Raw genomic sequence first — 25,157 nt, forward strand, 5'->3', positions numbered from 1 at the left:
AAGAGCGAAGAAATGAAACCGAACAAATGAAAAGAAAGACAGGTGTTTAGGCTTTTTCTGAACCCTTAGCCCAATATTTCCGTCGGTGGTCGTGTGTTTTCCGCGGATTTTGGGGTTTATTCTGTGGGAAAGTCCAGTGTCCGCTTTCTCCACTGAAACACGGCGGTGAAAAGAAAGACAAGATCCAGCACCAGCACCTTCATTAACCCCAACCAGAGACCTCAACCTCGGCTCTCCGCCGTTATGACAGCGAGCAGCTCTGTCTGTATAACAGTGAGTTATTCTCTCTTTATAGCAGTGAATAATTCCACCTTTATTACTGTGAGTAATTCTACCTTTATAACAGTGAGTATTTGTGTCTTTATAACCATACCTTAATAACCCTGAGCAATGGTGCTTTGAAATCAATGAACACCTCTGCCTTTGTAACTGTCCAATTGGAATATCCATGAGCCCATTTCTTTTAGACAGGCTTGATTTCAGACTTAAATATTAGTCTAAACTGAGAAAGCCTTACATTAAAGCTGCCTCCTTGTTTCTACACCCACTGGCATTTTAACAGCTCCTCTGACCTTATAGTTGCACAATGTAGGTCTTTGCATACTGTGATAGCCCCCACATACTGTGTTCTTCAATTATCAAGGCCCATGTAAGACCACCACAGAGCAAGTATCATTTGGATGGTGGATTATTCTAAGCACTGCAGAAGTGGCAGTTGTGTGTCATTGTGTTGCACTGGTACTGGTGGATCAGACAGAGCAGTGATGCTGGAGGTTTTAAACACAGTGTACACTCAGTGCCTACTCCATTAGACACACCTACAATTTGTGGTGGGTCTGTGGGTGTCCCATTAAAGTAGAGGGCGAAAATGGTCAAACAAAGTTTGGCAAGCAACAAGTGGACTATATTCTTAATGGTAAAACCTCAAGGTTTCAACTATAAGGTATGTAAAGATAAATCGACAGTGTGTGTGCAGAAACAATGAGGTGGCTTCAAAGTTACTGCTGATCAGTGTGGGTTTAATGGAGGGCATGGCTTCTTTCAGACCCAAGTGAGGAAGACTAGGCTGTAAGTGTTACCAGTTTCATTGGTTGGTCCATGGATTCACATCTGAATACTTTGAATGACTCTGTTTACATCTCAGCAATGAAATTACACAGAAATATCTTTAATACTTGAAAATAAGTGAAATATCCACGTATTCATTTAAGTAGAAGCTGTGTTGTTTGGATTCAGAGGCCAGTCTGTGATTATATATTTCCATATATTTTATTCTATACGTAAATCACCATCTTGTATGATTTTTTCCATTCACCTGGTCTTAACTTTGGTGATCTTTTCCCCCCCTGTCCCTGCAGGTGTGATGTGTTTGGTTTGTGTTGGACTTGGCTGTTAGTGCCAGCGTCTGGGAGGATGAACGCTGAGGAGGTGGAGCTGCTCAGTGACTCTAAATACAGGAACTATGTGGCGGCTGTAGACAAAGCACTGAAAAACTTTGAGTACTCCAGCGAATGGGCTGATCTCATCTCAGCGCTTGGCAAGCTCAACAAGGTCCCTCCCCCTGTTTCCGTCTTGTAAAATCAATTTTACTGCAATTACTAATTTCCTCAAAATGGAAACGTTAACCATTGCATCATCTGTTGTAAACTTGCTTAATAACCTTAAAGCCTTTTCTCTAAAATCCCATTTCCTGGTTTTGACTGATGATGTATCTTGAAAGTGTAAGTTACATTTGAAAGACGTGGATATTTATAAATTAATTGAATTATTCATTTTTGTTCCATTATCTTCTAAATGTTATCAGTAGAACAATGGTTGCCAAACATTTGAGATAAGTGCTATGTCACTGTAATAACTAACTCATGGATAAATAGCAAGGTATTTTGAGAAACACAGGGATTCCTTAAAGGTGTGAGAACTATCTGTGTAATAATGAACAACAATTATAAATTCTAACGATGTAATACTGCACTATACAATAATAGAACAGAACATAAACATAATATCTGCTTGTTTTTAGACTGGTAAGCTCTTGAAGCCCTCCATTCAGAAAAGACTTAAACAGCACCATGATCTTATCAATATTAGCTCAGAATTTTTCAATGGAAAACACTATAAGTATCAGGAGTTTCTATTGAAATACATTAGTTGTTAAAGTATTAATGTCTGGTTATTATTTATATTTCTGTCTTTATAAATTTTTTTTTTACCTTACTTAACTATGTTGTATATCTGCAGTAAAAGAAGATATTTCTTCTGCTCCTCATGTACCCTCTAGGTCCTGCAGAACAATGCCAAGTACCAGGTTGTGCCCAAGAAGCTCACAATTGGTAAACGTCTGGCCCAGTGCCTTCACCCAGCGCTGCCCAGTGGAGTCCACCGCAAAGCCTTGGAAACCTATGAGATCATTTTCAAAATCATTGGCCCAAAACGGCTGGCTAAAGACCTATTCCTTTACAGGTAGTCTTTCTCTTTCTAGATAAATGTTTATGTTTAATTTCCATTTTATATGTACAGGGGAATATTACAACAACACAGCGATAGGTTTAACATCAGTTAGCATGTTGTCCTGGCATATCTGATTCATCTTTGTGTTTGCCTTAGTTCCGGGCTCTTCCCTTTACTGTCCAATGCCGCAATGTCCGTAAAGCCTGTCCTGCTGGGATTGTATGAGACATACTACTTGCCCCTGGGAAAAACACTGAAGCCTGGTCTGCAGGGACTTCTGACGGGGGTCTTACCCGGCCTGGAGGAGGGATCTGAGTATTATGACAGGTTAGAGGGCAATAAGATTTGTTTCTTGAATCCAATTTTGACCGTGTGCACATCATAAGTTACAAATGACCAACTGTGTTTAGTGTGATCAGACTGTAGTCACATGTGTTGGTTGTCATAGTCATAGTGCGGTTGTGTGTACACTGAGAGACATAAGGCAAGACGTGCCATCCTTAAGTCACAACAATCCTGCGTTCAATCCAGTCTGACTGGTCAGACTGTGTCAGATATCAGATTTCACTCAGATTTTAATTCACAGACCAATGAGTCTAGAATATAACTGAAAAAGCTCAGACAATTCCAATGTCCAGTACAAAATGGATATTCCAGATTATACTGTTCCACTGGTGCTAAAAAAAAAAAGTCAGTATCAAATTTAGACTAGATAATTAATAGGAAGGTGGCTTACATCTGTCAGCAGTTATATCTACAGTTTTTAAAATGTACTTTGGGACAATGACCTTTTTTTGTACATTGAACATAACTGAATCTTGTTCATTATCTGTGAAGGACGAACACACTGCTGGAGAAGGTAGCGGCAGCAGTGGAACAGCCTGCGTTTTATAGCGCCCTCTGGGGGAGCATCCTGACCAGTCCGGCTGTGAGGCTGCCTGGGGTCAGCTATGTCCTACTGCATCTTAATCGCAAGCTCTCAATGGAGGACCAGCTGTACATCATGGGGAGTGACATCGAGCTCATGGTGCGTAGATTCAATTCTGAAAAACATCTACTTCAGTAATGATTGTTATGCTTAAAATGTGTTTATAAATTAAAGAGCTCTTGCTGTTATTAATGCTACAGTATTTTATATACTGTATACTGTAATGTGGCACTTAATGCTATGAATATTTGAGCACCCCCTGAAGTTATTTAATGCTGTTTACGTTATAAGACCAACATACAAACATTAATAAACAGTCCTAAATAATCTCTGCATATCCCTAATGGCAAAATGCCTTTTATTGGTTCATTTTGACTTGTTTTTCTGTGTTCGCAGGTGGAGGCTGTCAGCACGTCTGTCCAGGACTCCAGTGTGTTAGTCCAGAGAAGCACACTTGACCTCATACTCTTTTGTTTCCCTTTCCACATGAGCCAGGTAATCATTCATTCATTTTTTAAAATTCCATTCATTCAGTGGCTCCTCAAATGTAAAAACACAGTATTTAAATTGTTGTGTTTTAAAGTGTTTTTCCTCCAAGTACTCTTTTATTATTAAGTTTGTTTTAAAGGAACTGGGTTCATTTTAGTGTTGTATTGGGTTGCAAAGCCTTCAGTATGTTTACACTACAAGTAGGGCTGGACAATAATTTAATATCAATGTATATTGCAGTATAAAATGTTTCAGTAACAATGATATGATATTTTATGATTTTTTTTTTCAATACACCTTATTTACGGCCTCTGTCACCGACTTACAGTCAGTTCACTGCCCTCAATTTTAAAGTTAGTTTAAAAATATTAATATTGACAAAGCCAAGAGTTTTTTGTTTGATGTTTCTTGTTTGTTCTGGGCAGTTTTTCTGTGGCTTTTATGTTGTTCATATCGATACCGGAATTATATTATATCGACTGAAATATAGAAATATATCGTGATATAAATTTTGGCTGTATCGACCAGCCCTAACTATAAGCATCATGTCTGCGTGTCATATCAGAATCTACAAGTAAAATGATTTAGTAAGCACAACATATCAGAAATAGAAATGGGGTGACCATTAATACCCCCATTAATACCGACCTATTGCGTCATGCACTGATGCTCACAGCCAGCATAAAAAGCTGTATTGATTTTAAAAATAGAATGCTCCATTTATAATGTCATTAACTTGCATTATTTGTAGTTAGGACACTGTTACTCTACTGGAGTGACAGTCATAACCATCTCTCATTGTTACTGATGGCAATGGTTTCTGGACCTGGATTCATGTTTAACTTGTTACTTATTTGTTCTTTCTCTATTTCCTCTCAGGCCACTCGACCGGACATGATCAGGATCCTGTCTGCAGCTCTGCACGTCGTTCTGAGGAGAGACATGTCTCTGAACCGTAGGCTTTATGCTTGGCTACTGGGTGAGACTCTCTTTCTCTTTTTCTTCTCTCTCTCTCTCTCTCTCTCTCTCTCTCTCATACACAAACACACACACACACACACACAATGTCTCTTCCTGATTTTTTTTTTGTTTTTATTATAAGAGCTAAGATTATTACCACTGGGTTCAGTTTGGTCGTTAACACGATTAGTAAAAATAAATGTGTGTGCACACACAGAGATGGGCAGTAATTCATTTAAATGTATTCAAAATGTTCTGAGAAAAAATAAGATGTACACTGTAACATAATTATTTGTATTTGTGGATTTAAAAATCTCAATATGCATGATTTAATATGTCATTTTATTCTCAGAAAATACATTTTTTCTCCCAAGTTTAGAAAGGAATTGTATGTTATTTAGCCTGAATCTATGGAGCACGCTGGGGACACTGAGTAGAATTTTTATTTTCAGAGATTTGTAAATTGAGCCCTCATATTCTTGGTACATATTAGTCACTATTTAGCAACCAGCATCAACAGTTTTATATGCTGCACTCTCAATTTAGCACACATTGCCCATTGGATGTAATATTATTTTTCAATAAAGAAATAAAAAAAAATTCATTCCATTTCAAATAGAAGAACAGTATTCAATAAATGTATTACTCCTTAAAAAGTATTCTTAAAAAGACCCCCATTTAGTGATTTATGTTAATACGTTTGATGACCAGGTATTTGTAATTTGTAACAAGGTTCTTTTTAATGTATTTGTGCCCATCTCTGTGCACAAGCACTTTGTGAACTTAGAATTGATCTTTATTTGATCTGTTTTTTATGTGCAAACCTTATACTGGGAATGGCTTTTGTGGTAAGTGTGTATGTGTGTGGTTGTGTTTGTGTGTATATCTGTGTCTTTGAGTTCTGATAAATAAGTTACAAAGACTTTAAGCTTCTCTCTGCAGTCTCTATAAATCTCTCTCTCTCTCTGTGTGTTATTCTACAGGTTTTGATAATAACGGTGTGAAAACAGGCCCTCGCAACACTCGCCTCAGTAATCCGGAGGAGCATGCCACACACTACTTCAACACCTTCTCCAAAGACATGCTGGTTCAGGTTCGTTCACACACTACGCTCATACACAGCGACACCAAGGGTTCTAGCATAATTTTTTGGATAAATGATAAATGAATGTATTCTGAATTGTTGATATAACTAATGACACTTCATTCATTGTCTGTAAGCACTTATCCAGTTCAGGGTCGCAGTGGGTCTGGAGCTTACCCAGAATCACTGGGCGCAAGGCAATGAGACTTGAGCTTTCCTGTTTACATATATAAGGCAATCTGGGTATTGAATATTATATGTTTTCATTCTTCTTACTGCAGGGCACTTTTATTACTTTTATTTACTTTTTTATTCAGTAATACACAGTTTCGATTGAAATAATGTACAATAAAGCCACAAATAAATTCCACATTATCATAAGACAAGGATAAAAAAATATTTTTTAATGTGAAGAAGTGCTTTTTAAATGTTTTGATTGTTTTATATCTTATAACGAAGATGAATTAAATAATCTTTTCATTTTGGTTGATTATTTTGTTTTAAGGATCAAAAAAAAAAAAAAAAAAAATATATATATATATATATTTTTTTCGCTCCCTCAATGACAGATGACCACTCTTGCATGAGATTTTACGTTGTGCTTGTGTGTGGGGTTTGGCTTTTAACCACACACTAGTCTGATACATCTCGCTCCTCCTGGGCCTGGCAGTGAGCTTCCTCAGGGGGAGTTTTTCTCGTTTGTGGGGGGGGAGCTATAGTTTTTATTTTTTATTTATCTGTTTATTTTCTTTTATGCCACCTGGTTCCAAGCACTTGTTGGAGTGCCCTCATTTGGTAGCTTTAGTTACTGCACTGAGCTTCTGATGCTTTAGTGTGGTAGCTTGAGCGTGAAATTGTTTTTTTTTTTTTTTATATCACACAAACACACACATACTGATGTTTATACATACTCTTGAATGTTACAGGCAGTGTAATGTTTAATGTCAAGGGAATCTGGCTGCGTGCTTTTTTGTGGTTTTATCAACCATGTATTAAGGTATATGATATAACACGTATATCTTTATGTCTTTATGAACAGTTTAACCTCATGCCACAGTATAAGATAGTATAATATAAACATGCTGACATTCCCTTTTAATACAGTGCCAATTGGAGGACAATTGAGTTCAGTCTAATTTTATTTCTTGAGTTTAACTTGATGTCTGTGTGTGTGTTGTGTCCAGGCCATGGTTGGGATACTTCAGGGTAAAGCTCCAGGTGGAGAAGAGGAAAGCGCTCTGATGCATGACCTGAAGCCATTCCGCATCCTGATCAGCCTCCTTGACAAACCAGAGCTTGGTACAGCTGTCATAATACTTTATACATAAACTCCATTTCTAAAAAATAAGGATGCTGTTCATATATTTCATTTTAAAATGTACAAAGACAGTATTATATATGTTCAAACTGACAAAGTTTATTGTTATGTTATTTAAATATGGCCTACTGGATAGAGCTGGATACCACATGTGAAAGATTGTGTGTGTGTGTGTGTGTGTGTGTGTGTGTGTGTTTGTTTGTGTGTGTGTGTGTGTGTGTGTGTTCACTGCCACAGATTGGTCTAATATGGAAGACACATTTTGTTATACATTGTACAATGACAAATAATTGCACATTTGCCCATTTTGCATGGAAAATATAACACCAAAAATGTAGAATTTACCACGTAATCTTTGAAACGTCTACCTTCAACACAAATACTGTGTCTGTCCGGGTGCTGTAGGCCCTGCGATCCTAGAAGATGTCCTTATAGAAGTGTTTCGGACACTGCACACACAGTGCCGAGTCGAACTGGACCTTCAGAACCAGAACCCATTCAGTAAAGACCAGACTCAGCTCAGCAGGTACAGCAGAGATCTGTCCACTCACCACTGCTGGTCACAGCTAGTGTTCACTGCTGAATATTAAATAATAAATATGTTTGTATTCTGTAGCAAACTGCGAGAAAACAAGAAAACAGCTGAACTCATTAAAACAGCCAACCTTTTATTCAACTCTTTTGAGCCCTACTACATGTGGGATTATATCGCGCGCTGGTTTGAGGAGGGGTGCAGGTGAGTCTGAAAGTTTTTGATCTATTTCAGTGGAGTGTTTTATTTATTTGGATATTTATGAAATGATACATTGCAAGGCGATGTACGTTATTAGTATTACCTTATATTGAACATATGTTATCAAAAGGCACATTTTATATGTTTATCTTGCATTTTTTAAATTACATCAATAGAGATCCTGAATAAAATGTTTTCTGCTTCTATTCCGTAGGCGAACTCAGAGTGGTTCTGAGGCCTCAGCTCTTTCTCTTGTGGAGTTCTGTCAGCTAGTTGACTTCCTGTTGGACATTGTCTCTCTGGTATATAACACACAACTTCATTATCACGATCATCTTTTCAGTGATTAATCTGTAATGAAACGGAATCTAGTGGATCTGGTAACATAGTGCGTTACAGACGATAAAAGCAACACACAGTTTTGTTTTTCTATTTGAAAACTCTTGGAATCACTGGGAACAAGGCAGGACCACACATTGTATGGGGCCTCAGTTCATCAAAAGACATAAAACACACACAGACACGCTTTGTGCCCAGTGATTCCGGGTAGTCTCTGGACCCAGTGAAATCTGGAATAGAATGAAGCAGTTACAGAAAATGAATGAATTAATGAGCTTGAATATATTAGGTCTTTTTTGTGTAAAGTATAATTGTAATTCAAAATTCAATCATTCTCCCATTCATTTTGTGTTTTTAGTGTAACTGTTGCCTAGCAGAACTATGACCGTTTTCATTTTATTGGACGAAAAAAAACCTTAAAATTGAAGTATTCTGAAAACGGGACGCGAGAAGTATGTATTGGCCACGCTATTTGTAACAGGTTCCATTAAGGATAAGCACGGGAAAAGCATGTGCATAACTTTATTCTGCTTTTGGGGATTATATTGTCACCAAAAGTATGTGTGAGCTTTGGTTTAGATGATTGAAAGACAGTGATTTTGATGTTAGTGGTTCTGAACGTGAATATATTAATACCTAATATTTAGGTATTAATTTAAAAAAATGCTGATCTTTTGTTATTTTTTGAATAAAGTAACAATTGTCATTTTAGTGCTACTCAGCAGTGGCCATGAACGTTTGAATTTTAAATTACACATTTCACCTCATTGAAAGAATTCAAATATTTCAGAGCCACTTCAACTGAAACAACACATTTAGAACGATGCATCATAATGTAACAATGCTTTTACACAATGCGAAAATACTCTGTGAGCTCTTTTGAATTTAGCGAGCCTAATTTAGCATCCTGCTATTGAATAATCTCATGCCTTCCACTTTGCTGAAGCTCTGTAGAAAAGCCTTGATCATTTCTCTTTGCTCTGTAGATCAAACAGTGACTTTATCTGCAAACTTTAGAGGGAGAACTTGCAGCCTTCCTTTAAGAGATTTTAAACTGGCTTGTTTTCTGCTCATACACTCTGCTTACCTTTCTCTGGTTGAACATCTCCACCCTCTCTATCTCTCTTTGTCTTTCTCTCTGCTCCTCAAAGCCCACTAGAAGCATGAGAGTAATCTGCCAGGTATGGAACTGCCCTTATTATTCTTCAGCTCTCTTTATACTGGCCTACTTTTCTTCTGACAATCATGCAGTGCTTTACCAATAGATTAAGATCTGGTTATATATCGTCACTGTCCAATTAGAGACATGTTTTTCCATTTTTGTTGATTTTTAGTTTACTATTATTTGAACACAGCTGCTGTCCTTCACATTATGTGAAAATAGCATGATGAATGGACCAATAGAAATGCTCCCACATGGAATAAACACATGGAATAAAATCTTTTACCGTGACTTCCGTTGAAAGTTAAGAAAGTTTTTTCAGTTCTCCTGTAAAGATACTATTTTGGGAGATAAATGTTTTTAATTGGACAACAACAATATATATATGGATCCCACTGTATTCATTATGTTATTGAAGGGTAAATCAGAGCTTTGCACAAAATTTTACACTTTCAGGTCAAAGCATGTGGAATCACCTTTTATGTTTCATGTTTAATAATTACCAGAAATAATCTCACACCCAATTTTAACCTGTAAAATTTTGTTTGTGTATTTTCATTAGTTCCTGAAATATAGAATATATTTTTATAGATAAAACTGCACTAATTAATTTGTTACTTAAAACATCTGTTATTGTAACAAACAACACAAACCTAGTGTAATTCAATACGGAAAAATATCGGAGCTAAATGTTTTATTTTTCTCCATAATTTTGAAACAAAGATGGACTACATGTGTTAATGGCTCTCACCCGCTGTCTGTAGGAGACGTATATAGAAATCCAGACGGAGCACCTGCCCCAGCTGTTGTTGCGGATGGTTTCTGCTCTGACTGTCCACCTGAGGGCACTGTGTCTGAGGGAACTCACACACTGCCTGCGTCTCTGCTCTAAAATCCTCAGCAAAGTTCAGCCGCCACTGGTCTCCCCACTAACACTCACACCTATCAACACACCAGGGGCCCGGGACCACGAGGGCCGCCGGGTGAGTTTTAGAAATGTTTGTGTATAAGCTAAAGATGCCAAATGTCTGTCCAAACAACAGGGTGCAAACTATTACAGTTCCTGTCTGTTGTTTATTTGCTACTGTGCTGTACACAACCGCCCAGCAGAACTCAACAAAGGGGTCTTTAAATTATCAGACAGTAACTAAAGCTTAATATAAGAGTTTGATGTTGGTAGTCACTAGAGTAAAGTGCATTTGACAAGATATGCTGCCACACATTAAAAACTAACTGTACATAAATTGTTGTGCATAAAAGGGTTGTACATGAAAGTTATTGGCATTTAACACTGTGAACTTTCAGCCTTTCTCCTGAAGCATGCTGGCACCAGAGTGCTTAGTTCTGTCCCAACAGTAAAAGTCTGTCCAATTTTGCTTTCTTGCTTGGTCTTTATGGGTTCTGGCCCGGAAACAACCATCCGGTCAAAGCCTGTGGTTGCATGCCTCTGTCCCTGTGAGCCGTATGGTCCAGGTCCCTCACTCAGTGGCCTTTAACTGGAGTGTGAGGGTACATGTGCAGTGGCCTGTCTCCTACCTGACTGAGCCTGTGTGTTAGAGTATGTGTGAGTGTGTATGTGTTGTGAAAGCCATGCCAGACTCCCTGGTGGTGCCAGAGCACAGAAGCATTAGGTTTGAGTGATTCGTGCTCAGCTGCATCCCTCTGTCTCTGAGGAGAATCGGCTAACTCCCTGTCCCCAAGGGGCAGATCCACTCCGCTGGAGCGTGAAACCTGTCCACGCACCATCCGACCTCAGTGAAAAAGCTCCAAAGTCCCTCAGAGCCCCAGAGCTCAACTGCCACCTGAGTCCCACTCCGGGGTTCCTCAGGGCTTCATGCTGGGACCCATTGAAGTGTGGTGTCCTGGCTGTCTGTTCCGTAGCCTGTTGGGACTGGGCTAGGTGGAAAGGAGTGAAGTGCATTGGAGTTTATGAACATAGATAGGGCAGCAGCTTGTCCACTCACTTGTGAGGAAGAGAGGTATTAACAGACTTTTTAAAGCGTTAACATTAAATTAAGTGTAATGGGAACCAGTAGAAATGATCTTGTTCACTTCATACTAACTAGATCTCTCCATTTCAAGAATTTATCCAGAATACACTACATTAGAAGGCGAACACTGATGCCAGTGTCTTGAGTTATTGATCCAAGATATTTGAAGCCACTCAGAACACTTAAAATTACATTACTGGCCTTCCTCTGGTAAAACAAATCCAGCTCCAATTGGGCTTAAGTATTTTATACCAGACATTTTAGACTGTTCCTTTGGTACTAAACACACAAAAAAACATTTTGTTGAAATATTTATTAATATATATATAAATGTATATATTATCGGCATTATATACATTGTTTTCTCCGACAGATCTTATAAATCAATATTGGGATAATAAAGGGTTCTCTCCCTGTTGTAGGCTCTCCAGCCAGCGCTAGATGTTCCAGTCACTGAGGATGTGTTTGAAGAGAAAGAGAATCCTGCCAACAGTCGTTCTTCAGAGAGTGGCTTCTCCGAGTTTGTTCAGTACCAGGCAGAGAACGGGCAGCAAGTTGACACAGCTCAGCTTCCAGAAGGTGAGGATCCTGGGCCTGTGAAACCCAAACACAGAGGGCTGGGTTCTGCCCCGCACAGTAAACCTCAGGATGCTCCGGTGATGCAGCGCTGTCTGGAGCAATTCCAGCATTTCCTCTGCAGCCTGGTGAAGCTCTACATCGCTCCAGGTGATGGCACCTCGAAGATGGATACACTGAGGGTCATGGGGCCTGAGGAGAGCGAGTGTGTGTCTGAGCAGAATGAGCAGAGTGTGGCTGCATTCACTGCTGCCTGTCAGCTCTTTTTGGAGTGCTCCAGTTTCCCTGTGTACATTGCTGAAGGCAACCTGAAGTCTTCTCCCAGCAGAGAAGAGCAAGCAGGTGAGAACACACTGTAATTGGAAGCAACTTATTTATCAACGTTCAACAATATTAATTCACAATGACATATTTCACAATCGATTAAATACATCAGTACAGCACTAAAGTTAATGTGTGTGTGTGTGTGTGTGTGTCTGTGTGTGTGTGTGTCCAGATGGTGAGAGTGTTCTCCTTCCACTGTGGCTGCAGACTCTGATGGATGCCTGTTGCTCGGCGACAGATTTCAGCATTCAGGCTGTAGCCATCTCTCTGGTGATGGACTTGGTGGGCCTGACACAGTCTGTTGCTATGGTTACGGCTGAACGCGTGGGGAGTCCCGACTCCAGCCAACCAATGAGCCCCAGCCAGGGCCGCGTTGCCGTAGTGATCAGACCACCACTCACCCAGGGCATCCTGAAATACATAGCTGAGAAAACAGATTATTTTAAGGTGCTTATTAACTTTATTTATTTTCTTTCCATGTGAGCACCTCATTCAATCATGTTTAGCAGGCTGAAGGTTTACCACAAGAGGGCACTGCTAGCACATAGCTTTTGGTGATTAGCATTTGATGACACTGTTTCTTTTTCTGTGCAGTAGTCTCCTGCACAGAAAGTAGAACCCTCTGTAAATGTTCCAATTTTTTCTTTTTTATCTTCTAGAGTGTAGCACTGATTCTTTGGGAGCAGTTAGGGGAGTCGACTCCTCAGTATCACCAACGAAGTGTGGAGCTCTTCTATCAGCTTCACAACCTTGTTCCCTCATCCAGCATCTGTGAGGATGTCATCAGCCAGCAGCTCATGCACCGTGACAAGGTGGGCCAACGTGCATTTTATTATAGAGTAAACTGATAGGAATCCTACTTTGTCAGGTGTTAAGAAAATAAAAACAAGTGGAAATGCGACAAATGTTCTTAAAGGTATTAAAGGTATTAATTGTATGTTTGCCGTATTGTGAAGAATATTTGTTTTTTCTATAGGACATTTACACAATTTCTATTTCTCTTATATACTTTCAGAGGATTCGCTTGGAGGCCCATGTGAAATTTTCTGTTCTGTGGCACCTTACCAGAGACCTAAACATCACCAAATCGTCCCCCTTCAGCCGCACATTTGACAGGTAATTCCCTAATGTGCTTACCATATGTTTCGGTTGAAGTTAGCTATTTTTGGACATTTGTAATGCAAATATGATTTAGGTTAAAGCCCACTTTTCATATATAAGCTATTATGTACGTATGCAAATGCTTGATCATAATAAAATGGGTCATCATGCAGTATTAGAGGTATCAATGTTTATTCCCTCTTGTTTTTTTTTGTCCAACACAGGTCTCTTTTCATCATGTTGGACAGTCTGAGTTACTGGGATGGTTCTGCAAGTGCTGTGGGCCGGGCCTGGCTTAACCAGGTTTTACAGAGGCATGATATTGCCAGAGTTTTGGAGCCACTTCTGCTGCTGCTGCTTCATCCTAAAACCCACCGTGTGTCCATCCAGCGTGTACAAGCCCAGCGCCACTGGGCCAGAGCTTTCCCCAAACCATCAGAACCAGAGCCAACTGAACTCACCTGCATTGGGGATGCAGCCTGTTCTGACAGTATGTGTTATTTTATTTTAGTCCTTTTAGAATAGATTTCTAATATTCTTTTGTGTTTTTTGTAGGATTCTGTGCCATCCAATGGCAGATTATGAATGTAGTCCTCTTAGTCCTCAAGATCATGCATCAGACAAAAAGCCTGTTTACTCTAGATACATCCAAAATGGTTTATTCTGGAAGTATAATATTTCACAAACAACAAATTCCCTAACGTTTACTGTACTCTTATATGACTCATCCCTAAATGTTGTGTTTTTGACTGCTTTCTTGCTTTATTTCACTGATTTTGTATGTCCTCCAGCATATTGCAGACTGTCTGGGGATAACCTGAGAGTAGTGCAGTGCAAAGGCCTTCCCCTGGATGACATGGAACCATTCAGCCTGACGGTCAACCCTCTGAGCGACAGTCTGTCGTTGCTGAGCCTTAGCAGTGAGAACCTACAACTGTGTGGAGAATATCAGCCTCCAGACCAACATGGGGAGCCCCAGAGCTCTGATTCCAGTGGCTCCCAGTCCTCCACTGTGGACAATGGGAGCTTTGATGAACTGGATGGCACTGTTATTGCTGTAAATGCTGGGGATCTGGCTGGTTCTCTGGAGGAGGATTCTTTGGATGGGTCCGTTTCTGCTGTTCTTGCAGAATTGGTGGACAGAGTCGTGCAGATTGTGGAAGGAAGTTCGGCTGGGACACCTTCACCTCCAGAGGCGTGGCCTCAAACAGATTCTGACAGCTCTAACTCCTCTTCAGACATATCTGTCGAGCCACAGGTCAATCTAGGGCCATTCCCAGGCACCCAGGCTTTAACGTTACCTGAACTTGTTGCCGGAGGAACTTTAGAGTTCCTGACTGTGGCTTCTACAGATACTGCAAATGATGAACCTCATGAAGGAATAACCAGGCACAGCTCCTCTCCTTCCATTGTCACACTGCCTGACAGCAGTGGACGGGGCACACCAGAGCAAAGCCTATGTGCAGATGACCTCCAGGCTCGCAAACGGAGCCATAGCAGCACCCAACTGAGCCTCAAGGGCAAGATAATGGAGCGTTTGGCTGACAAGTCTCCTGGAGCCAAGCCCAAGGTCAAGAAGTCCAAGAGAAAAGAGGAGGAGAGACGGAAGGCAAACCAGGCCGACAAGAGTCGACCCCCCAGCATATTCTTTGGGGACAGCCTGGACCTGGAGAACTGGTACAGCTGTGGGGAAGGTGAAGTATCTGAGATTGAGAGTGATGTGGGGTCGCCTAGTGGTGGAGTTTCTGGAATCTCGGCATCTCGATCTTCAACCTCCCCGTCCCGCTTCAACATCCATCCTCTTTACCAACACGTTCTACTCTACCTTCAGCTCTACGACTCTTCTCGCACCCTACATGCACTCTCAGCAATAGCCGCAATGCTACGGACAGCCCCAGCTGGATTTGTCAGCGCCATCAGCACTACGAGCATTAACAACACCTACACTCCTCAGCTTTCTCTGCTGCAGAACCTTCTGGCCCGTCATCGTGTCTCAGTAATGGGGAAAGATTTCTACTGCCCGATCCCGCAGGACTCCCATTCTCACTCCTTCCGCAGCGCCATGTACTTGGAGATCGTGATCTCACTCTGCCTCTATTTCCTACGCAGCTACTACTCGGCACACGTGACGGCAATGGCGCAAGATTTGGCCGGGAATCGGGCCATGCAGCTGACCAGCATAGAGGTGCTTACTCTGCTTTTCTGTGAGCTTGCCAAAGTGACTGGTGGCTCAGCTAAAGGATTTGCCAGTTTCATCAGTGATGTGCTGTCTAAATGTAAGGTCCAGAAAGTGGCACTACATTGCTTGCTCTCCTCTATCTTTAGCGCACAAAAGTGGCATGAGCAACAGGTCCGAGGCTCTAATATGGCAGCTGTAGAGGAAGGGATGACTGAGGAGAGCATTATAAACCTGTCTGAAGACCAGCTGGATGGATGTAGTGCTGTACAGTCCCAGCTCTTGCGGTTATTACAAAGCCTGGTGGTGCTAGAGCATCATGTTCTGGTGCCCAGTGATGAAGGTGGAGATACTGGGCTCCAGGGGGCTGGATCTTCAGGGGGTGGAGCTACTGGTGGTGGAGCTAGTTGCAGTGGTTTTGAGATCATTGGAGGTGAAGTGGAGCATGTGAACCCCCAGCAGCCAATGGCTTCACTGCAGTACCTGCCAGGCCAGCCAATCACTGCCCAGGGCATGTTCCTGTGTGCTGTGATCCGAGCGCTACATCAGCACCATGCCTGTAAGATGCACCCGCAGTGGATCAGCCTCATCACGGCTACACTGCCGTACATGGGCCGAGTTCTGCGCCGCGTCGTGGCTTCGGTCACGCTGCAGCTTTGCAGGAACCTGGACAACCTCATCCAGCAATACCGCTATGAGACTGGACTCACAGAAACCAGGTACTGACTCAGGGATGTGTGGGAATATCATGGGTATAGTTACTGGTGGACAATAAATTATATATTTTTGACCTTGTTTGAACATGCCACGTGCCCTTTGCAGCATGTTCAATTTCTGATCACGAGGAAATATGTTGTTCACCTAATAAACACACCTAAATGTAAATAAACGGTTTAGTGTTTACAAAATTAGCTTAGAACGCTGCTCATGAGTAAGAGCACTATTGCACATATGATTATGGCAATGTTTATCCACAAGATGGCAGAATGCAGAATGCCTTAGAGGATGTCCCTCGTTCATTATAATTTGAGTAATCCTCATGTCTTCAATGTATACACATATGTCTGCAATGTCATACATATATTGATATATTTTATATATTTATGTCATGTGTATCTTCACAGGCCCCAGTGGATAGCACTGTGTATTCCCCCTGATCTCATTCTCACTGTGTTGGAGGGGATGACTGCCATCATCCACTACTGTCTACTGGACCCTTCCTCTCAGTATCACCAGGTGAGGGTGCAAGATCCTCCTTTTTATTTTTACACAATCCTTAAACTGCAGGAGAACTACTGCAATATTCTGCCAATTTTGAATCTTTTAAAACCATGGTTGCTTTGTTAGTTTTTGATCATATTACAGTTACATACATACAGTTGTTTGTCATATCATTTTTAAAGACAAAAGTGATATTTTGCCCACTTCTGACATTTTCTGTTTAAACAGGAAGCAGAGAAAATCATAGCAGCCTACAGTTTAACAGCAGTTCTCCCTCACTATCCCACCACCCCTGATTATCATGCAGCATAACATAATGATAAAGAGATTCCCCATCTTAAATTGCCTCTATCACACTGCTGTGTGTTTACCATTTGGGGTTTTGATATTTAGCAAATGTTTTGATATCTGTGTGGATGTGATCTTCCATACGAATATGTGTTTATGTTTTGTTGTGTGCATCCTGTACCTTTTCCTCTGCAGCTCCAGGTGAGTGTGGACCAGAAGCACCTGGCAGAGGCTCGAGCTGGAATCCTGTCCATCCTCCACACAATCATGTCCTCGGTCACGCTGCTCTGGAATGTGTTGTTCTTGGCCGATAGTTCAGAAAGACCTGCTGGAGCTGCTGCTGCTTGCAACTCCAACATCAACCTGGGCTCCACCAAGGTAGAAAGGAATTGACCTGGACTAGTTTTTTTAATTATGAGCTGGCTTGTTTTTTTTTATTTATTGAGGGACTGATATATCTACAAAAAATATGAAATGCATCATAATAAATACTTTAGAATTATATTTTCATACTATTTCATATTATTATTACGCTCTACCAGAATCTCCGACAGCAGATCCTGGAGCTTCTGGGTCCCGTTTCCATGAACCATGGAACACACTTCATGGCCGCCATTGCTTATGTCTGGAACGAGAGGAAACAGGTCAAAACACCGGTGAGGAACAAGGTACATGTAATGCTGCAAACAAAATCAGGTGCTTGAGGGTAAAAATGGAGGTTTAATCAATGTTTAAGGGAGTAGCAGTGGTCAAAATTAAGAATAGGAAACAAGGAAACGTTAAAAGCTGTGAGTAGAAAAACATAGGGAATATGGGAGTAATGGGAACACAGGGGTAGGGAATCAATCCTCCGGTGACCCAGACTGGTGTAGGATAATCTGAATGGTGGGTTCAGGAGAGAGCTCCTCAGGAGCATCCTGGGAAATGTAGTTCATAGAACTCATGAATGAGTGCTAGTAGGACTGGGAAACACGACAGTACACGGCAAAAATGAAGAGAACCTTCCATCTCTGTAGTAGTAGTCAAAGTACGTAGATTTAGTTCCTGACAGTTTGTAGTTAATTCATAAATCTGTTGGTAGATATTTGCGGATGGAAACTTTTCTATTGATTGGACTAGACCAAACTAATATAGGATTATATATTCTTGCTTATTCTGTAGGTAATTTGTATCTCTTGTATGTGTTTGTGTTGTAGGTGATTCCCACAGCCAGTGAGGAGCAGCTCTTGCTTGTGGATCTGGTTCGTTCAGTAAATGCCATGAGAACAGAGACTGTGATGCAGACAGTGAAGGAAGTCCTCAAACAGCCACCTGCTATCGCCAAAGAAAAGGTTTTAAAAACAAATTTGAATTTAAATTAATGGCCATTCTTTTATTGATTTCCACCCCCTCTGAGTTCTGCTTTATATTCCACATCAAACTGTTAATAATAAAAAGGGGAAATATGGTATTCCATGATTTCATTCCTTTATCTAATTGCAGTTTTGTCTCTTCCCACAGAAACATCTGTCCCTTGAGGTTTGCATGCTTCAGTTTTTCTATGCTTATGTTCAGAGGTGAGTCAAATGAAAAGGTCGTGCTGCCTTTTACACTTCGTATATACATGTCCCTATGCATGTCTCCCTCTGTATGATTGTGTGGATCTTATGCACATTACAGAGTGTTTCTCCTGTGTCTCCTGCAGAATTCCAGTGTCCAGTTTGGTAGACAGCTGGCCCTCACTGCTTGCACTGCTAAAGGATTCAGTGCAGCTCAGCCTTCCAGCACCAGGACAGTTTCTTATTCTGGGGTAAACTCGCACAAAAAGCACAAGAGCCTTTACACTCAATAATTTTGTTGTTGACCAACTGTAAACTATGACCTCACGTGTGAAGTGCGTTTCTGTGGTTCCCTTTAGAGTTCTGAATGAGTTTATCCTGAAGAACCCCACTCTGGAAAGTAAGAAAGACCAGCGGGAGCTACAGGTTAGAAAAGTTGATCAGTTTCTGAGAAACAAATGCTACGTTCACATTGTCAGACCTAATTGGATTTATATTTCTTATTGTAAACCTGACCTCAGAGCTGTGTTTAACAACAATTTACTGGGTATTTTCATATCACTGCCATTCTCCTCATCCACAAACTGAAGTGTGGAATTTTAAAAACAGTATACTGTGTATGTCAATGCAACCAAGACCATTTCCTTTCCTCTCATTTTCTACACCTTTAAATGTCACGTTTTCACTGATTTACAAGGATGTGACCCATAAGATCGTGGAGGCGATTGGCACTATAGCTGGGTCTTCCCTGGAGCAGACCACCTGGCTCAGGAGGAACCTCGAAGTCAAGCCTTCTCCTCAGATCGTGGTGGATGGAGCCACTTTAGAGACGGATGTTGAAGGTATAAAAGGACATCTGGGTGTAAATGTTGCTATTTTGTATTGGTCTGCATGACTATGTGGTAAAGGTCTCACGTGAGTGTGTGTGTCTGTTGTTGTGTGTTTCAGATTTAATGCTCACAGTGATGGAGGCATCCAATTTCACTCCATCTGTCTACAGTGTTCACGCCCTCACACTGCTAGCAGAGGTAACATGTTGGACACCAACACACTAATAATAAAATAATAATTATTTCTGTGATGGATATTTAATTATTCTGTATTCACCCCTTATACTCTGCCACTACAATGGCATCATTCAGTTTCCTCTCTTAAGGCGTAACATAAGTTTTTCACTTCCTACACTGCCTGCAGTGCATTGTATTCAGTTCGAATTGGCCTTGGGTTTCATATGAACACCAGTATTACAACAGTGTATTATAAGAAACACATAAATCATATAAATATAATATATTTGTGTGTTCCAGGTGTTGGCTCACCTGTTGGACATGGTGTTCTACAGTGATGAGAAAGAGAGAGTGATTCCCTTGCTGGTCAATATCATGCACTATGTGGTTCCTTACCTCCGCAACCACAGGTACACACCACATTAGCAGACATTTACTTCATGCTACCATTTTAAATAAAGACTACACTTAATAGAGGTTTATAAATTGTTTAAAAATCTGATTAATACATGGTTATTAATTAGACTGTAAACACCTTAAAGGTAATTCATATATATATTTTTTTAACACAGAGATAAAAAAAGAAAACAATGACCTGTTTTTGGTCTAATACCGAAAGTGTCAGAACATACCGAAGGACCTGAGGATGTAAATTTATTCATTAGGTGCACAACGCTATCATCAGTGTCTAAACAGACATTGTACGTGGGATTAACTGATGAAACGTTGTGGTTAAATAGTTAAACTTATTAACAAATATGTGCTGAAGCAGACAGGGTTAATGTCGACTGATGGAGAAGACAAAGTAAGGTCAGTATTCAGACATCTGAGCTTTAACAGTGTGGATGGATGTGGGTTCACTATTTGGCAAACAGCAGGTCACTGTTAAAAATGATTATTATTCATTAATTCATTCATTATCTGTAACCGCTTATCCAATTTAGGGTCGCGCTGCGTCCAGAGCCTACCTGGAATCATTGGGCGCAAGGCAGGAATACACCCTGGAGGGGGCGCCACTCCTTCACAGGGCAACACAGACACACACACATTCACTCACACCTACGGACACTTTTGAGTTGCTAATCCACCTACCAACGTGTTTTTTGGACTGTGGGAGAAAACCGGAGCACCCGGAGAAAACCCTCGCAGACACAGGGAGAACACACCAACTCCTCACAGACAGTCACCCGGAGGAAATCCACACAGACACAGGGAGAACACACCACACTCCTCACAGACAGTCAACCGGAGGAAACCCACGCAGACACAGGGAGAACACACCACACTCCTCACAGACAGTCACCCGGAGGAAATCCACACAGACACAGGGAGAACACACCACACTCCTCACAGACAGTCACCCGGAGGAAACCCACGCAGACACAGGGAGAACACACCACACTCCTCACAGACAGTCACCCGGAGGAAACCCACGCAGACACAGAGAGAACACACCACACTCCTCACAGACAGTCACCCGGAGGAAACCCACACAGACACAGGGAGAACACACCACACTCCTCACAGACAGTCACCCGGAGGAAACCCACACAGACACAGGGAGAACACACCACACTCCTCACAGACAGTCACCCGGAGGAAACCCACACAGACACAGAGAGAACACACCACACTCCTCACAGACAGTCACCCGGAGGAAACCCACACAGACACAGGGAGAACACACCACACTCCTCACAGACAGTCACCCGGAGGAAACCCACACAGACACAGAGAGAACACACCACACTCCTCACAGACAGTCACCCGGAGGAAACCCACGCAGAAACAGGGAGAACACACCACACTCCTCACAGACAGTCACCCGAAGCGGGAATCGAACCCACAACCTTCAGGCCCCTGGAGCTGTGTAACTGCGACAATACCTGCTGCACCACCGTGCCGCCCAAAAATGATTATTAGTGAATTTTAATAAGTAATTAATAACCATTAATAGACAAATTGTAAACCCCTTATAAACCATTATAAGTGTAGTCTTGTTCTAATGTGGTACCACTTCAGTCAATCTAGAAAACATTGAAGCTGTCTAACTCCTTTCTGCCTGATCCAAATTGTGTGGTGCTTCAGACTGCACAGGGATTGTAAGTGACGTAAACATGAACAGCATAAACAACCCTTGACAGGAGTTGATGTTGTTAATTCTGGTGTTTAAATGTTTAATGCTGTTTGTATTCCTGTTGTTTCCTCATGCCAGCGCCCATAATGCACCGAGTTACAGAGCATGCATCCAACTGCTGAGCAGCCTGAGCGGATATCAGTACACACGTCGAGCCTGGAAAAAAGAAGCCTTTGACCTTTTTATGGACCACACCTTCTTTCAGATGGATTCATCCTGTGTCAGCCAGTGAGTGTGTGGAGTCCAATTTTAACTTGATTTGAGGGCCGTTACTTTGTTTTGACTCAGTTTTTCGATTCTTTCAGCTGGAGAGCCATCATTGACCATCTGATGACCCATGATAAGACTACGTTTAGGGATTTAATGAGTGAGTGTGTCTATGAATCTACCAATGGTTATTCCATTAATAAAGAAATGTAATCATGATTCCTTCTTCGGTCCTTGCTCTTAGCCACCACTATCATTTAAAGTTGTTTTGTCTACAAATGATCCCTTCCTTTATACTGAAAGCAATAGACAGCTATATTGACCTCTACACTTCATGTAATGTATTATAGTATGTATCTTCTGTAGTAAACAATGTGTCTTTTTCCCCACTATGGGTATAATGGATGACATACTACCATTTAATTTCTACAGGGACCATCCTTATGCGCCCTCATATTGTTAGAGAGGTTATTAAGTGGTTATAGGAAAGTGTGTAATTGTTTTCGTGTGTGTGTGTGTCTTCCTCATTAGCGCGTGTGGCAGTTGCACAAAGCAGCTCCCTGAACCTTTTCACTAATCGAGATGCAGAGCTGGAGCAGAGAGCAATGCTTCTGAAACGTCTTGCTTTCACTATTTACAGTAGTGAGGTGGACCAGTACCAGAAATACCTGCCAGATATACAAGGTAACAACTCTCTCTTTCTCTCTCTCTCTCTCTCTCTCACACTCACACACACACACACACACACACACACACACTAAGAAAGAAGATCCAGAGATTATTATAGCCCTATATCTAACACGTGTTTTATAAAAAGCACTCTAGAAATCAAGGTAGCCCTGTTTTTCTCTGTTTTACTACAAGTGTGGGACCTTTCATAAAAAAAAGGTGTGTGTTTTTTGTGTGTTTCAGAGCGACTGGTGGAGAGTCTGCGTTTGCCCCAGGTCCCTATCCTGCATGCACAGGTTTTTCTGTTCTTCAGAGTTCTGCTCCTGCGTATGTCTCCACAACATCTCACCTCTCTGTGGCCTACCATGATCACTGAGCTGGTGAGAACACACACACACACACATTTACACAAACTCATACTTCTGTAACAATTTCAGATTCAGAGATGTTCAAAAACCTAAGTAGCACTGTGTTAAGCTGTGGCTACGGCCTTTTCTCTATAGGTCCAGGTGTTTTTGCTGATGGAACAGGAGCTCACTGCAGATGAGGACATCACTAGGTAACACTTCAATTTTCATCTCCATACAAGAGCTTTATGCGGGCATTCAGTTACATGATTACAGTTTGTATAATCACAGTAGGAAAACATTGCCAAAGGAACATGACCACCTGGTGCAGCTACTTATGAGCCTAGAGTTAGAGTGTCCAGTATCAAGTATCAGTATGAGCAATGAGTCTTACAACATACATGATACCATACTGGTGTATGTCTTTGTATGTAGGACCTCAGGTCCCTCTGTTGCAGGGCTGGAGACAACATATTCTGGAGGAAATGGATTTTCTACCTCCTACAACAGCCAGCGTTGGCTCAACCTTTACCTGTCTGCCTGCAAGCTGCTGGACCTGGCCTTAGCCCTGCCCTCTGAGAGCCTGCCACAATTCCAGATGTTTGTGACCAGATCTACAGCTTTAAATTTCAAATTTATTATTTATTTAAATCCTGTAAATGTGTCCCTTGATACTTGACACCCTGGGAACTGAGTGTTCCATGCCTGTTTTTCTTTTTAATGCAGGTATCGCTGGGCCTTTATCCCAGAAGCCTCCGATGACTCTGGTCTGGAGGTTCGGAGGCAGGGGACTCATCAGAGAGAGTTCAAGCCTTATGTAGTCAGACTGGCCAAGCTGCTGAGGAAAAAAGCAAAGGTAAACACAGTCACTGAGGGCTTGGGTCCATAGTTGATTACACAGTTACTCATGTAGAAATGAGAAATTTAGTTCTCACAATGATGATAAGTCAAAATTTCCCACCAGAAAAACCCTGAGGAGGACTGTTGCGGCCGACCGTTATCGTGGGAACCGGGCCGACTGACCCTCACTCTGTACGGGATCCGCAGCATGGAGCAGCTCCTTCCCTTCTTCACTCTCCTCAGTCAGGTGTTCAGCAGCAAAGCCAGCAGCCGCTCAGGCCCCAGTCCTGTCCTTGCGCCCTCGGACACACCACACACACACAAACACACCAAACCCGAGAGCCAGAAGATGTTCTGGAGCCGAGCCCGGCAGCACATTGAGGAGATGGTGGAGAAAGACTTCCTTGAAGGACTCATCAAAACGTGACTTGGCACATAAAATAATAATGATTACAATGATATTAAAAAAAATGAACTCTGACCTGTGGAAAAACACTAACACCTCACCTTTTAAATGAGTAAAAAAAATAGAGGGATCAAACATTTAAAATAAAAAGTTTGTACATGTTTTGTTTTTTTAATTTATAATTACTGTATTTTTCCAAAGCCTGTACTATTTAAGTTAAAGACTTTTATTTTGTATTTGGGGGGCAGAGTATGCTAGCCCTCTGAATAATGTGACTTTTCTTTGCCATTCCATACTGTGCTGATTAGCAGAAGAGACATATCATTTTAAAATTGTTGTGAAACATATTTCTAAGAGCCCTCTCTCTGAGCTTGTAGCACACCTCAGGATCCGACTAAACAACTGGATTTGCACTGATGTACCATTCCTGTAGTTCTGAAACTGATCACAGTTTAAATTTAATGATGTAAATCATTCTGAGATCATGAGTCGTGGCTTGTATAGATTTTAGAAAGAACAAAACTGTCACTGAGAATCTACTGACCTGTTGAAATAAACCTGAGCTTTGATTACCAGGTGTACTGCTTAATGCACATATTTTCAGGTGTGGAGATGCATTTAAAGCTGCAAATGCAGTAGTGGAGTCCTTATTGTCCTAGGAAGAGTTATTAGATAGTGTTTCCCAGGGTTGTCTGACCTAAAACTAGATAATCGTATGTGGGCACAGTACTACTAGTCAAACCTGGAGAAGGAATCTGTATCTGTAGAGTAGGAGGGTAATTTTAAGCCAGGCCTAGCACTAGAAATAAAATTTGATTAAACAATAATTGCAGAAGAACAGATCACTTCAGCATGTCTTGGAGCATAC

The 25,157-nt window shown here is 41.3% G+C and overlaps 1 protein-coding gene across 2 annotated transcripts; it reads left to right on the top strand.

The window, feature by feature from the left end:
- Positions 1–43: 43 nt before the first annotated feature.
- LOC136675611 (protein dopey-1-like) lies at positions 44–24,847 on the top strand. Of its 2 annotated transcripts, XM_066652252.1 has the most exons (38): positions 44–273; positions 1,359–1,551; positions 2,279–2,460; positions 2,605–2,775; positions 3,286–3,475; positions 3,773–3,871; positions 4,745–4,844; positions 5,809–5,918; positions 7,094–7,208; positions 7,633–7,753; positions 7,844–7,963; positions 8,175–8,262; positions 9,451–9,480; positions 10,226–10,444; positions 11,875–12,370; positions 12,525–12,799; positions 13,012–13,164; positions 13,368–13,468; positions 13,678–13,943; positions 14,245–16,348; positions 16,754–16,865; positions 17,334–17,516; positions 17,681–17,806; positions 18,335–18,469; positions 18,639–18,694; positions 18,823–18,927; positions 19,036–19,102; positions 19,374–19,518; positions 19,625–19,704; positions 19,984–20,093; positions 21,899–22,048; positions 22,126–22,187; positions 22,559–22,711; positions 22,940–23,076; positions 23,200–23,255; positions 23,479–23,643; positions 23,770–23,899; positions 24,008–24,847. In XM_066652252.1, the coding sequence occupies exons 2-38, from the start codon at positions 1,414–1,416 to the stop codon at positions 24,308–24,310; spliced, it is 7,353 nt and encodes a 2,450-aa protein (XP_066508349.1). In that variant the 5' UTR covers positions 44–273; positions 1,359–1,413; the 3' UTR covers positions 24,311–24,847. The 2 variants fall into 2 exon arrangements, with proteins under 2 accessions (XP_066508349.1, XP_066508350.1); XM_066652253.1 differs by lacking the exon at positions 9,451–9,480.
- The last annotated feature ends 310 nt before the right edge of the window (positions 24,848–25,157 follow it).

This window comes from Hoplias malabaricus, chromosome X1 (assembly GCF_029633855.1).
Source record: "Hoplias malabaricus isolate fHopMal1 chromosome X1, fHopMal1.hap1, whole genome shotgun sequence".
NCBI classification, from domain to species: domain Eukaryota; kingdom Metazoa; phylum Chordata; class Actinopteri; order Characiformes; family Erythrinidae; genus Hoplias; species Hoplias malabaricus.

Excerpts from the sequence above, each read along its gene's own strand:
- LOC136675611 (XM_066652252.1), top strand. The coding sequence starts at position 1,414 with ATGAACGCTGAGGAGGTGGAGCTGCTCAGTGACTCTAAATACAGGAAC. Across the intron at positions 7,754-7,843 it reads GACCAGACTCAGCTCAGCAG|CAAACTGCGAGAAAACAAGA; the intron begins GTACAGCAGAGA and ends TGTATTCTGTAG. Across the intron at positions 13,165-13,367 it reads AGCTCATGCACCGTGACAAG|AGGATTCGCTTGGAGGCCCA; the intron begins GTGGGCCAACGT and ends ATATACTTTCAG.